The 14,971-nt window shown below is 45.1% G+C and overlaps 1 protein-coding gene across 1 annotated transcript in view; it reads right to left on the bottom strand.

Moving 5' to 3' along the window:
- The window catches only part of LOC140478531 (anoctamin-7-like), a 97,485-nt gene that overhangs the window by 69,104 nt on the left and 13,410 nt on the right, over positions 1 to 14,971 (bottom strand). The window contains exons 2-3 of the mRNA XM_072571790.1: positions 4,504 to 4,677; positions 583 to 667 (exon numbers count right to left, since the gene is read on the bottom strand). Coding sequence (XP_072427891.1) covers positions 583 to 667; positions 4,504 to 4,629 — 211 coding nt within the window. The 5' untranslated portion in view covers positions 4,630 to 4,677. The remainder of the gene's footprint in view (positions 1 to 582; positions 668 to 4,503; positions 4,678 to 14,971) is intronic.

Genomic DNA, 14,971 nt, shown 5'->3' with positions numbered 1-14,971 from the left:
TCTCTAATCTAGACCCTGGTTTCCAGCATCTGCAGTCATTGTTTTTACCTAGTTGAATTTAACATTCCCCAGGGCTCTACCATTAACTTTGTAAGCCCTGCCCTGGTTTGTCAATCCAAAATTGAGAGAGTACTCAATAGAGCAGTGTTGAACACGGATCAATGCAAACGTTATTACTTTATCCTTCTGTGGGATGTGAGCATCGCGAGCAGGGATGCCCCGAACACAATTATTGCCCATTCCCTTTTACTCTGCAGTTCAGAGGGCAGTTAAGTATTGTTGTGGCTCTGGAGTGATATGTAGGCCAGACTAGCCAAGAATGGTAGATTTTCTTCCCTAAAGTGGCATTAGTGAACCAGATGGGTCTTTACAACGATCAAAGGTACGACCTTCAAATGGTACATTTCAATTGACTCAAGTGTAAACACCACCAATCGTCACGGTGAGATTTAAACCCATGGCCCCAGTGCATTACAATCATCCCCTTTACCCTTTAGTGCTGATATTGTGAACCCTTCCCAAGTTAAAACTAAAACTAAAAAGCTTGCCAAACCAAGTTGGCAGTAAATGAACAAAACTCACCGATTCTGGTCTTCCCATCACTGAAAAAGTTAATTTTTTCTTCTTCCTGTGGGTCTGCTGTGAACTCTATGAATTCATCTTTGACCTAAGTAGAGGAACGCGGCAATAAATGTGCTTTTAGGAGTTACAAAATCTCTGAGTTAGTGCAGGAGAACGCTTATTTAAACTTCAAACTGGCACACTTCTCACTAGCTTCGTAGCTGACCCCCATCCTAAATAAAAATGAGACCAGCCAAGACTCTGCTGTCTGCTGAACTCACGGCAAATCCCATCCACCCCATCAGCAGTGCGCTCTCTGGCTTACACCGGGTTCCGGTTAAGTATCACCTTGGTTGTAAAACATTTTCAAATCCCTTCCTCCCTCCCTCCACCTCCTCTTGCTGCCTCACGATCTCCTTCAGCCTTCCGAAGTATCTCTGCCTCTTTTGGGACATTCCCAATTCTCAATGATTTGAAGGTGCCAGTGTTGGACTGGGGTGCACAAAGTTAAAAATCACACAACACCCAGTTCTAGTCCAACAAGTTTAATTGGAAGCACTAGCTTTCGGCACGCTGTCACTGCGTTAGGTGGTTGTGGATTCTCAGTGCTCTCATCATTCCTACTAATGAGGACCCAAACCCCAGAATTCTCTCCTCAAGCCCCTCCATCTCTCTATCCCACTTTCCTCAAACCTTCCTCTTTGACCAAACTTTTACTATTTGACCTTCTCATATGGTTCGGTTTCAAACACTGTTAGATCATGTGAAACACCAAGGGGATGTTTTATTGTGTATGTATAGTACAGTAAATATAAGCTGTTGGTCCTGGAAGAAAGTGAGTTAGAGCAGGAAATGCTGGGATAACTCTTAACTTCAAGTCAGTAAGAATAGAACAGAGAGAAAGAGTGAAAGATGGCAAACTTGATAAGTTGGAGGGCTGTCATAAAACACGTAGGGAGGGGCAAAGGTGGTCAATAATATTGTTCAAGGCACAAGAAAGGGAAACCAGAAGCGAGTGGGCCAAATCAACAATAACCTGCACTCACATAGCACTTTTAACTTTATTACAAAGTAAGACATCCTGAGGAACTTGAACAAATTATATTTGACACATCTGGGGATGGTAGGACAAACGGCAAAACAAAACATGATCGCAGAGGCGGCACGGTGGCTTAGTGGTTAGCACTATTGCCTCACAGTGTGAGGGACCCTGGTGACTGCCTGCATGGAGCTTGCACATTGTCCCCGTGTCTGCGTGGGTATCCTCCGGGTGTTCCGATTTCCTCCCACAGTCGAAAGATGTGCAGGTTAGGTGGAGTGGCCGTGCTAAATTGCCCGTAGTGTTCAGGGATGTGTAGATTAGCTGCATGCGTCAGGGGGAAAAGAAGAGTAATAGGGTTGGGGAATGGGTCTGGGTGGGATACTGTTCAGAGGGTTGGTGTGGACTTACTGGGCCAAAGGGCTTGTTTCCACACTATAGGAATTCTAATTGTAAAAAGAGGTACGTTTTAAGGAACGAGTTAAAGGATTAAAACAGAGCAGGAGGTAGGGAAGATATCCCAGATCTTCAGCCCTAAGCAGCTAAAGACATGGCCACCCATAGCAGAAATGGGGTAGAGGTGGTTGCTACGAAACAGAGTTTGAATCAGGAATGGAGGCCAACAACTCCAGTCTTCCTAATTCTTCGTTTGAGGAACCTTATCAAGATTCATGCGATAAATCAGAGGCAGTAAAGGAGTTGAGAGTTTGATGGTGAGCTAGAGCTGGTTGTCATCAATGTACACGCAGACCGTGTTTTTAGATCATGTTACTAAGGGATGAGAAATAGGAGGATGAATGATCCCATCTGATGTTAAACCAGATCCCAGGATGAAATCTGGTCTAACAGATCTGTTTTTAAATTTTAGTGAACATGGTGCTCTTTGCAGACTTAATTTAACAACTCAATAAAACAAAAGCAAAGCAAACCAAACCAAGTTACAGAAGACAGTGAGAAAAGAAGTTACTAAAACACCCAGGAAAACAAAGTTTCAATCTGCTCCTGATTACCATCACTTTTTACAGTGATTCAAACCCACAAACATCCACTCCCTCCACCACCAATGCTCAGCATCAGCATTGTATACAATCCACAAGACACGGTGGAGAAACACACTGAGGCAGCACCTTCCAAACCCACCACCAGTTGCATCTAGAAGGTCAAAGGCAGCAGATACATGGGGACACTAACATCTGTAATTTCCCTCGGTGTTCCTTCTGGGGCATTAGGTCAAAATTCTGGAACTCCCGCCCAAATGGCTTTGTGGATGTATCTATATTCCAGCAGTTCAAGAAGGTAACTCATCATGACCTTCTCAAGGGCAACTAGGGATGGGCAATAAATGCTGGTCCAGCCAGTGACGCCCACATCCCATAAATGAATAAAAAAAACTGGGAAAATTACTTCTGTCTATCCAATCTTAAATTTGACGCAGATGATTCATCCTCATTCTTTTCTGTGAATTGTGAAGTCTTCTCAGATGAATACTCACAAAACTAAGAGCTTAGACTTTCTCAGTTTTTAAAAACCTGCAGATTTCTAATTATCACTTCTGATCTGGAAGTTGCACAAAGTAAACTTCTCTGCTGAGGTAATTCTGCTTTTCCTGAACTGCTCTACACTCTCCTGCTTCCTGTCAGGTCTCCTCTAATCTAGTGAAGAAAAGATAAAACGTTTTCTAATATAAAGTTGGTTTTTGATTATCCTGACCCAAAGTTCAAGGCCTTCAATGTTTACCTCAGTCACAGCTCACCACCACCTTCTCAAAGGCGTGTAGAGTTGCACAATAAGTGCTGACCCAACAGTGACATCCCATGAATTTAAAAAAAACATTGCAATCTTCTATTAACACTCCTGGATATTGGCTGAACTGGGTCACTGTTCTGGAAAGACTGCCACAATTAGTTATTTTTTTTTAACTCTTCAGAAGAATAATCAGCTCTTTATGCCTATATTTGAAAATCCTAACTCTTAAAAAGTATTATTTAAATCCTATATATAAATTAATACATAGGCATAATATTTTATATATCAGTCACATTTATCAAAAGGAGGCCACGAATAGTGGGAGTCCCATATGTTGCAGTGCCAGAATCGGAAGAAAAGCTATTTTGGTCATTCTCTAGCTGGAAAAGATCCATTAATAATGTAACTAACTGGACAATCGAGGAGAGGTCCCAAAGGAGGATTGAAAGTGTCAAAGTTGTAAACAGACTGAGCTATGAGGAGACAGTGGGGCAGAAATAATGTAATTACCCACAAATTATCCACATACCTAGACTAATACCATCACAATAATTGACAGAAATTGAATTATTTATTAAAACAAAGCTAGGTCTATGTAAATCTGCCATGAAATAATCATCAATCTTCATAAAAACTCATCTTGCGCCTTTACGTGAAGGATATCTACTATCCTTACCCAGCCCGGTTGATATGTGACTCCAGACCCAGAACAAAGGAGCTGATTCTTAACCAGCTACAAAACTCGCCTTACAAGCCAGAAACAAAAACAGAAATTGCTGGAGGAACTCAGCAGATCTGGTAGCATCTGTGGAGAGAAAGCAGAGTTAATGTTTTGGATCCTGCGACCCTTCTTCTGAACAGTTTTGACGAAGAGTGGCTCAATTGAACCTGCCTCAGCCAGACTATCAAAGGCACATTCCAGACTTTAACCCGCCCCCCCGTCCTGTGGCAAAACCTTTTGCTCCTTTTGTTTTGCTTTGCCAGCCTCTTTAATCCATGCTCCGACATTTGAGACCCTACCTATTGTGTTCAGACCCCTCGTGATTTTGAGTGCCTCGTACCAGGTCTCCTCTCAAACCCTCTCTTCCCCAAGCCACAGCGACTGGAATCTGTAGACTTTTGGTGGATTAATTAAAACTTGAGTAAATGGCACCCACCTCCTGCATTGCCACGAAGGTGTCATCCTCCTCACTTTCCAAGCTGCCATAGTACTCATTCTTCAATTCACTGGGTGAAATGAGGTTAATGGCATCATTCTCTTTGTTGGCTTTACTCTTCAACATAGCGTTTCAGCTTCTCTTTTTTTTGGAAATCGGTGCCCAGTGTTGAACCTGCTTGGGAAATGAAAAGCAAGACCCTTGAACTCTTTGAAGAGAACTCCCCGCAGAACTCCTCTCGCTCTGTGGTAAATGTCAACAGTGTCGTGTGTTCATACAGTTCCGCTGAACATCTTGAGGAGGATCGGAACTCTTTGTCGGGATGAAGAATTTAGGACAGCTTTGGACTGTTGTGAGTCGAGACAAAGAGGGACTAGGGGGAGAAAGTGGACAAGAACATTTGGGCTAACTTTGCAGAAGGTCAATGGACTTTCAGAGTAGATGTGGTGGACGTCATAGAGTGATAGAGATCTGATGCATGCCTTTCAGCCAATCAAGTCTGTGCCAGGCAAAAACAACCACCCAATTATCTTAATCCCATTTTCCAGCACCTGGCCCATTGCCTTATCTGCGAGTGTGTTGCTGGAAAAGCACAGCAGGTCAGGCAGCATTTTTATGCTCCCCGGATGCTGTCTGACCTGCTGTGCTTCTCCAGCAATACACTCTCAACTCTGATCTCCAGCATCTTCAGACCTCACTGTCTCCCATTGCTTTATCTTTCTTGGCATCACAAGTGCTCATCTCAATACTTCTTCAACGTGATGAGAATCTCTGCTTCTCCCACACTTACACTAATTTTGATGAGATGGATCAGAGTAAGTTATTTTATCTAATCTGTGGGGCTATAACTTCTGGGCATCAATCTAAGATTGTCGCCAAAACTTCATAGGAACTGGTAAGTTTTTTTGTAAAATAAAACGCATTTGTAGAACATGGAGTGTCCCACTGTGAGAAGAAAGGTAAGTCATGGTGATCCAGTAGGCATCACTGTCAGGACTAAAGGTTCAAGTCCAACACCAGGACTTGAGCGTAAAGATCTGAGGGAGTGCCGCAATATCAAAGGTGCCATCCTTCAGAAGAAAAGTTAAACTGAACACCCTCTAACCTCTAAGATGGACGCCATGGATCCGACTGCAAATATTTTGACAAAGGGGAGATCCCCTTTGACTAATATTTATCCATGAATCAATATTCCAAAAATATTTACCTCGTCATTATTTGATTGTGCGAGCATGTTTTGCACAAATTGGCTGCATTTCAACATTAAATAAACTTCAAGAATATCCCACTGGCTTTGTGGTGTTTAGTGATGTCCTGTTGTTTGTGAAATTCCATTTCAACTCGAGGTTTTCTTCTTTCATTATTATTTTTAAAAGACGAGTGGATAAATAGTTTGCAAAGAAATTTACAAAGCTGTGGAAAAGGTCAAATGGAGTTGGACAGCTCTAGCAGCGCAGTAGTGAAAGATGGCGCCTGAAGAGTGGAGATATGAATGTTGGTTGGTTCCAGTGTTGGCGGTGGAGGTGGGATGGTGGCGCAGGTATCGTTGATGATGAGCTGGCTCAGAACTGATGGACTCTCTTTTAAGCTGTATCTTTTTTTTCTTAGAGTCATAGGGATGTACAGCATGGAAACAGACCCTTCAGGCCAACTCATCCATGCTGACCAGATATCCCAACCCAATCTAGTCCCACCTGCCAGCACCCGGCCCATATCCCTCTAAACCCTTCCTATTCATATACCCATCCAGATGCCTCCTAAATGTTGCAATTGTACCAGCCTCCACCATGTCCTCTTGCAGCTCATTCCATACACACACCACCCTCTTTGTGAAAACGTTGCCCCTTAGGTCTCTTTTCTATCTTTCCCCTCTCACCCGAAACCTATGTCCCTCTAGTTCTGGACTCCCCGACCCCAGGGAAAAGACTTTGTCTATTTACCCTATCCATGCCCCTCATGATTTTGTAAACCTCTATAAGGTCACCCCTCAGCCTCCGATGCTCCAGGGAAAACAGCCTCAGCCTGTTCAACCTCCCCTATAGCTCAAATCCTCCAACCCTGGAAATATCCTTGTAAATCTTTCCTGAACCCTTTCACGTTCCACAACATCTTTCCAATAAGAAGGAGACCAGAATTGCATGCAATATTCCAAACGTGGCCTAACCAATGTCCTGTACAACCGCAACATGACCTCCAACTCCTGTACTCCAACTTCTGACCAATAAAGGAAAGCATACCAAACGCCTTCTTCACTATCCTATCTACTTGCGACTCCACTTTCAAGGAGCTATGAACCTGCACTCCAAGGTCTCTGTTCAGCAACACTCCCTGGGCATTACCATTAATTGTATAAGTTCTGCTAAGATGTGCTTTCCCAAAATGTGGCACCTCACATTTATCTAAATTAAACTCCATCTGCCAATCCTCTGCCCATTGGCTCATCTGATCAAGATCCTGTTGCAATCTGAGGTAACCTTCTTTGCAGTCCACTACACCACCAATTTTGGTTTCAACTGCAAACTTACTAACTATACCTCTTATGCTCACATCCAAATCATTTTTGTAAATGACAAAAAGTAGTGGACCCAGCACCGATCCTTGTGGCACTCCACTGGTCACAGGCCTCCAGTCTGAAAAACAACCCTCCACCACCACCCTCTGTCTTCTACCTTTGAGCCTTCTTATTCTTAAAGTATTCCACATGGCGGCAGATCTGGATAGGCTGAATGGTCTCATGGATTGCTGTAAAGAAGCTAATGAAGGGATACATTTTTTGGATGAGTGGTGCTGGAAGTGCACATCAGTTCAGGCAGCATCCAAGGAGCAGCAAAATCGACGTTTTGGGCAAAAGCCCTTCATCAGGAATAAAGGGATACTGTAGAGAGTATTGAGAATTGTTAAGTGGGGGTGGAGAGATCAGCATTTATGTCTTCAAAGTTAGGGTTGGGGTTATTTCTTCATTTAACCCTATGGCAGTGCTCTTGCCTTCCAGCCTAAAATAGACCCTGACTCAATGCTGGTAGTTACTGCCCACATGAGCGTCTTCTAAGACCTTCCACAAACTTCATTTTATCGTATCAGCATGTTTTTCTATTCCCCTCTCCCCTGTGCTCAACTAGAATTCCTTACCTGCACTATACAGTCAGTCACACAATTGTCACGTTCCACATTCTCACTGCCCTGAGTAAAGTTTCTCCTGAGCTCCCATTTGGATTTCGGAGTGGCTGTCCGGCATGCCCTGCTGGATTTTAGATTCATGCATATGAAAGAATACTGGGCTAGGTTTTAATGTGCAGAGCGAATAAGAGCTCAGCTATTTCCATCTGAGACGAGGTGGAATATTTTCACTCAGAGGCAAGTTTGCATTGTCAAGAGGCTTGTGACTCAAGATTATACTCTGCACATTACAGAGATGGCATCCTTATCTCCTCTGATAGTTCATAGCCTGCAATGTTTTCCCCTTACCTATAAGAGACCATTTCCTGACTCTGATAGGGTCACCCTGTTATAGCTGAAGAGGATTGAGAGGAGATTTACCAGGACGTTACCGAGAATGGAGGGTTTGAGTTATAACGAGAGGCTGGACAGGCCAGGACCTTCTTCATTGGGGTACAGGAGGTTGAGGGGTGACCTCAATAGAGGTTTATAAAATCATTAGGGGTAAAAATAAAGTGAATGGCAGGTGTCTTTGCCTTAGGGTGGGTTTTCAAGACTAGAGGTTTTATTTTCAAGGTGAGAGGAGAAAGATTTTGAAAAGTCATGAGAGACAATTTGTTTTTACACAGAGAGTGGTTCGTGCATGGAATGAACTTTCTGAAGAAGTGGTGGATGTGGGCACAGTTAACACATTTAAAAGACATTCATCTAAGTTCATGAGTAAGAAAGGTTTGGAGGGATATGGGCCAAATGCAGGCAGGTGGGACTAGCTTAGTTTGGGATTACGGTTGGCATGGACTGGTAAGGCTGAAGGGTCTGATTCTATGCTGCATGACTCTATATCCTTGCACTTCCACACCAGCGATGGTGTTGGAGGTGTGTTTGATGAAGCTGGGTGTGCCCAGGTTGCCATGTATGTGGGTCCAATGTTGCCCAGCACCAGGGTGCAGCGAGCCGGCTTCCACCTGGCAAGGCTGATGTAACTGGCAAACAACCCGCCAAGGACCCAGCTAATTGTGGGTGGTTGACCGGGAGATTCTGCAGATGTCTGGAGGGTTTCAGAGTCCAAAATAATTCAGAGGACATGATTTGGACAGATACTGGCAGCCTGCGATCAGCAGTTCCAGCGGGCAGCACATCTCTGCAGACAGTGGATGTCCCTGGGACGCTGGTGTTCAGAGAAGTTCAGTCTTAGTCTGGCGAGGTGATGGTGTCAATGGATTAGTGACTCAGATATTGTCCCAGGGTCTGGGTACGAATCCTCCCCACAACAGATGGTGGAACTCGAGTTCAATATAAAACCTGGAGTTAAGAATCCAATGATGACCATGAAACCAGCATCCAATGTCATAAAAATCCACCTGATTCACTTGAGTGAACAACATCTGACCAGAGGATGTGGTGGGGGCTGGTACAATTGCAACATTTAAGAGGCATTTAGATGGGTATATGAATAGGAAGGGTTTGGAGGGATATGGGCCGGGTGCTGGCAGGTGGGACTGGATTGGGTTGGGATATCTGGTCGTCATGGACGGGTTGGACCGAAGGGTTTGTTTCCATGTTGTACATCTCTATGACTCTATGACTCGTTGTGATTCAACTCGCAACCATGTGGTGGAGCCTTAACTACCTGAGAATCATATAGTCCCTGCAATGCAGACAGAGGCCATCAAGTCTGCACCAATCCAGTGAAGATCATCTCACACCTACCCTGTCTTTCTAACTCTTTGACATGGCATTTCCGACGGCTAATCCACCTAACTTGCACATCCCTGGACATTATGAGCAATTCAGCATGGTCAATCCACCTTAACCTGCGCATCTTTGGAGTGTTTCCTGATTCCTGATGAAGGGCTTATGCCCAAAACATCAATTCTCCTGCTCCTTGGATGCTGCCTGACTCGCTGTACTTTTCCAGCACCACATTCTCGATATCTTTGTACTGTGGGAGGAAACTGGAACATGTGGAGCAAACCCACACAGACACGGGGAGAATGTGCAAACTGCACACTGACAGTTGCCCGAGGCTGGAATCAAACCCAGGTCCCTGGTGCTGTGAGGCTATAGTGTTAACCACTAAGTCGCCATGCTGCCCTCTGAAATGGCCCTAACAAGCCACTCAGTTGCTCCAAAATTCTCAAGAAAGGAAAGAAACTGGATGGACCACCTGATATCAACGAAGGCACTGGTAACAGCAATGCAAAACACAGTCCTGCTCACAACTGCTCAGATGCCATTTACCATTTGAGAGAAAGTGAGCACTGCAGATGCTGGAGATCACAGTCAAGAGTGTGGTGCTGGAAAAGCACAGCAGGTCAGGCAGCATCCGAGGAGCAGGAGAATTGATGTTTTGGGAATAAGCCCTTCATCAGGATTTACCATTTGAACTCATTTTGCATTCACCTGCAAATGTCAATAACATTGGGTAGACCTTGATGCCTTGTAATCATTATTATTGTAACCACCTCCTCTGGCTGCACATTCCAGGCACCTTGACACCTCAAAAGTAAGCTCAAGTCTGTGTGTGTGTGTGTGTTTGTGTGTGTGTGTGTCTTGGAATTAGAATTAGCTTTTATTATCAGATGTACTCAAGTCCAGCCAGGGGTACAGCAGCACAGTGAGCCACTTATGGTGCTATCTGAGGTACAGGGGACCTAGATACCAACTCTTAGGTTAAAAAGTAGAAGATATAGTAAATAAGTTAAAAGTTCAACATTACTGTTGTTCTCAGCAAAAGTGGCAAATAGGTAATAAAGTTAAAAGTTCCAAATTACGTCTTTCTTTCTCCAAGCTGGGCTTTCCCTGCACTGGGTTCAATCTGATCCCCTCCTCCATACTGGGTTCAATCTGATCCCCTCCTCCATACTGGGTTCAATCTCTCCCCGTTCCCGCACTGGGTTCAATCTCTCTCTCCCCCACCCACACACTGGGTTCAATCTTCACCCCCCCCCCCCCCCCACACACTGGGTTCAATCTTCACCCCTCCGCACACTGGGTTCAATCTCATCCCCACCAACCCCCACCCGCACTGAGTTTAATCTCCCCACCCCCCACACTGGGTTCAATCTCTCTCTCTCTCTCGCCTCCCCGCCCTTACACTGAGTTTAATCTCTCCCCACCCACCCCCCCCCCACCGCACTGGGTTCAATCTCTTCCCCCCTGCCCCGGGTTCAATCTCTTCCCCTACCCCCACACTGGGTTCAATCTCTTCGCCCCCCCCCCACCCACAAACTGGGTTCAATCTCTCTCTTCCCCCAACACTGGGTTCAATCTCTTCCCCCACCCCCACACTGGGTTCAATCTCTTCGCCCCCCCCCCCCCACCCACAAACTGGGTTCAATCTCCTCCCGCCCCCACACTGGGTTCAATCTCTTTCCCCCCACATAATGGGTTCAATCTCTTTCCCACTCACCCCCTCCCAAAACTGGGTTCAATCTCCCTCTCCCCCCCACCCCCACACTGGGTTCAATCTCTTTCCCCTCCCCCCCCACACTGGGTTCAATCTCTCTCTCTCCCCCCACCCCCAAACTGGGTTCAATCTCTTTTTCACCCCCCCACACTGGGTTCAATCCGCCCCCCCTTCCCCACAACACTGGGTTCAATCCCACATACCCCCAACACTGGGTTCAATCTCTGTCTCCCCCCCACCCCACCCCCCCACACTAGGTTCAATCTCTCCCCCACCCCCTGAACACTGGGTTCAATCTCTATCCACCCCCACCCCCACCCCCTGCAGATTGGGTTCAATCTCTCCCCCCACACTGGGCTTGAGCTCTCGATCCCTGTGCCTCTGTGCTCCTGTCACACTGCTGACTGCCATCTGGGCTCACCAGTCACATTGCCACAGGCTGCCAGAATCCTGCGCTGGTGTTGCTGCAGGACCTCAGCCACTTCCACAATACCCTCAACCGTTAGGACGGCTTTAATTAAGCAAATGAGTATTCGGAAACCTGCCTTTCACACAATGCTTTCCCTCACACAGCCTCACCCTCTGAACTTTACACCCAGCTTCCTAACGCACTGACATTTGACCCTCAGTGTTGACAGGCTCCTCCCCCACCTTTACCCAAATTCACCGTGGGGTTCAAAATATTCCATTCTCCACATATCTAACCTCCCATGCCCCTTTATAACTTTAACACTTCTATAATCCTCTTCTTTTCCCTCTTGTTTCTAAGGGTGAAAAGTGGGGACCTCAGCAATCCAGGTTTTATTCACTAATAGGCTCCACACGTCATGTGGCTTGTTTAGTGCCCAGTGCGGGAAGGGTGGCATTTCCTACATAACCATTCTGGACTGAAAATAAAACTGCTATTGTTGACTTCCTGTCTGCAATCTAAGCCTCACTCTCTCACACCAGGATGGGGACAACACCAGAATAAAGAGAAGAAAGAACAGCACGGGAACAGGAAGGGTACCTTCAAGCCTACACGGACACATGATGCCTTTCTCAACTAAAAAGCTTTGGCTATAATACTGTCTGTATCCCTCTATTCTCTGTTTATTCATATGTCGACAAGATGCCTCGTAATCATTATTATTGTAACCACCTCCTCTGGCTGCACATTCCAGGCACTTACCACCCTCTGTGCAAAGAATATTTGCCTCTCACATCTCCTTTAAACATCCCCCCCATTTGACCTTAAGTCTACGTCCCCTAGTCATTGATATTGCTACCCTGGGGGGGGGTAAAAAACCTCTGTCCATTCCATCCAAAATCTGGTAGAGCTCGGCTGGTTGGAGTAGAGTTGAGATGAAGATTGAGAGGACCCTCCTGCCCTTCCGCACGAAGGCCCTGCAAGCTCCACAGGAATGAGGGTGGCATGGGATGTCAAAGGTCACAGGGAAATCTGGAACTGTTTACAGCAAAATCTGAAAAAGAATCTCAGTGGAAACTGTGCAAGACTGAGAGAGAGGGTGAGGGTGGGGCTTCGAGAGATCAGGGAGGGAGGTCGGGAGATCAGGGACAAGGGATTGAGAGATCAGGGAGAGGGCCCACTGTGCAAAATCCCTTCCCATTCAAACATGCCACCTCTGAATAATTTTCATGACACAACGAACGCCTTTACATCACATTTTGCACTGCAAAGTAAAAACATAATCACACAGATACAATTATTAACTTTTGCTATCGTGTGTATCACAAACTGACATCTGTCATTCCAACAAGTTTAATGAGGGTTAATTCAAACATGACCTGACAGTGAAAAACTTAGAAACCAAAATAACCTACAGATGAGTCAGAGGCATTAACACGTGAACATACAGTTGTGTTAATAGACCCCTGCAACTCCCTTAGTTCTCACAGCACGCTCGGTCTCCCTGTACCAGATGGACTTCAGCAGTTCAAGATACCAGCTCATTGCTGTCTTCTCCAGGGCACTTACATGTTGGAATCAAATGCTGGCTTCACCATTGGCAACCACAGCCCATTAAATAAATTCTAAAAATGCACACCCACAGGCAATATATTCACACCCACAGTAAATTGATTCGATAATCACACAAACACACATCGACCTGCATTTGCCTAATCGACCATGAACGGTTACCCGATTGAGGTGATGGCTATGATCTCATTTACTGAAATAATTGCCTTCTGGCATTTTTCTGATAAGCAAATCAATCCAATAATTTCCCACGTGAGTTAACCCAACTGCAAACACAACCGAACCAGCATATGAAGATGTGGTCATGATAAGTTGTTGAGGGACAGTACGGTTCAGCTCAACACAACCCACAAAGATTCAACAGCAAGAAATGCATTGGGTGGAATCTATAGGGGGGTGAGATTTGTGGAAGAAATATTTGAGAAGTCTGTGGTCAGGTAAATCCCAACGTCAGGAGGTTCTCTGTCCGCCTTTTATGTTGCTGCCAAGTGATGTGACGATTTTCTCGTGAAGCACCAACACATTGCTCATTAAAGGGGATTAGTGTTTGTTAAATGAGTCATTAGCACTAGAGCCTGTCTCATTAATGCTCAGTTTCCTGTTTTACCAAACACATCAAACAAGCTACATATTGAAAATTCTTGACATGCAAGTCAGAGCACGGTTCCTGGCAATTTCAACTCACCGCTGGCTGTGGAGTAGATATTTTCTAACCAACAATTGATGTTCAGAGATGTTATGGTGATAGGGACACTGTCTCTGTGCCAACAGAATCCTGATAGAGACTGGAGCTTAAAACCAGTGCTGTAAGTTTGGAGAGAATGCTAAACCCATTAAACATGCAAGAGAAAGTCTTCACATAGTGACATGATAACACTGCTCAGTTGTAGAGTCATACAACACAGAAACAGACCATTCGATTCCACCCACTCCATACCAACTATAATCCCAAACTAAACTAGTCCCACCTGCCTCAGCTTGGCCCACATCCCTCCAAACATTTCATACTCAACTCCAGGGAAAAGACTCTTGCCATTCACCTTATCTATACCTCTCATGATTTTATAAACCTTTATAAGGTCTCCCCTCAACCTCCTATGCTCCAGTGAAAAAAGTCCCAGCTTATCAAGCCTCTCCTTATAACGCAAACCCTCCATTCCTGGCAACATCCTGTTAAATGGGCGGCACATTGGCACAGTGGTTAGCACTGCTGTCTCACAGCGTCAGAGATCTGGGTTCAATCCCTGCTTCAGGCATCTGTCTGTGTGGAGTTTGCACATTCTCCCCGTGTCTGCGTGGGTTTCCTCCGGGTGCTCCGGTTTCCTCCCACAGTCCAAAATGTGCAGGTTAGGTGAATTGGGCACGCTAAATTGCCCAAAGTGTTAGGTGAAGGGGTAAATATGGGGGAATGGGTCTGGGTGGGTTGCTCTTCGGCGGGTCGGTGTGGACTTGTTGGGCCGAAGGGCCTGTTTCCACACTGTAAGTAATCTAAATCTCTTCTGAAACTGCTCCAGCTTAATAACATTCTTTCTATAACAGGGAGACCATTAACAGAGATAAAATAAGCTTTAATTACATAATGCATGGTTTAATGAAGAAGAGAGAGCATGGAGTTAATCTCTGACTAACGTTTGGCAAAATAGGAGAAGGTTGATCAAGATCGTGTAGTAGATGTTTTATATATCTTCTTTAATAAGGCATTTGACAGTAAGTTGGTTAAGAAAAGAGTAGCCCATAGAATTAAGGAGAAAGTAGTGACATGATATACAATTGATTCAATGACAGGAAGAAAAGGGGGTGATGGGTGGGTATTTTCCAGTCTGGAAGTAAGTAAGGGTGGCAGGACAAGCTCATAAAGTGGTTTTTTTGCTTTTCAGAACGCAATTTAAACACAAAGACGTTGTGCTGGAACATTCTGCTTC

This window comes from Chiloscyllium punctatum, chromosome 6, assembly GCF_047496795.1.
Source record: "Chiloscyllium punctatum isolate Juve2018m chromosome 6, sChiPun1.3, whole genome shotgun sequence".
Classification (NCBI taxonomy): Eukaryota; Metazoa; Chordata; class Chondrichthyes; order Orectolobiformes; family Hemiscylliidae; genus Chiloscyllium; species Chiloscyllium punctatum.
This window is presented reverse-complemented; position numbering and strand designations above follow the sequence as displayed.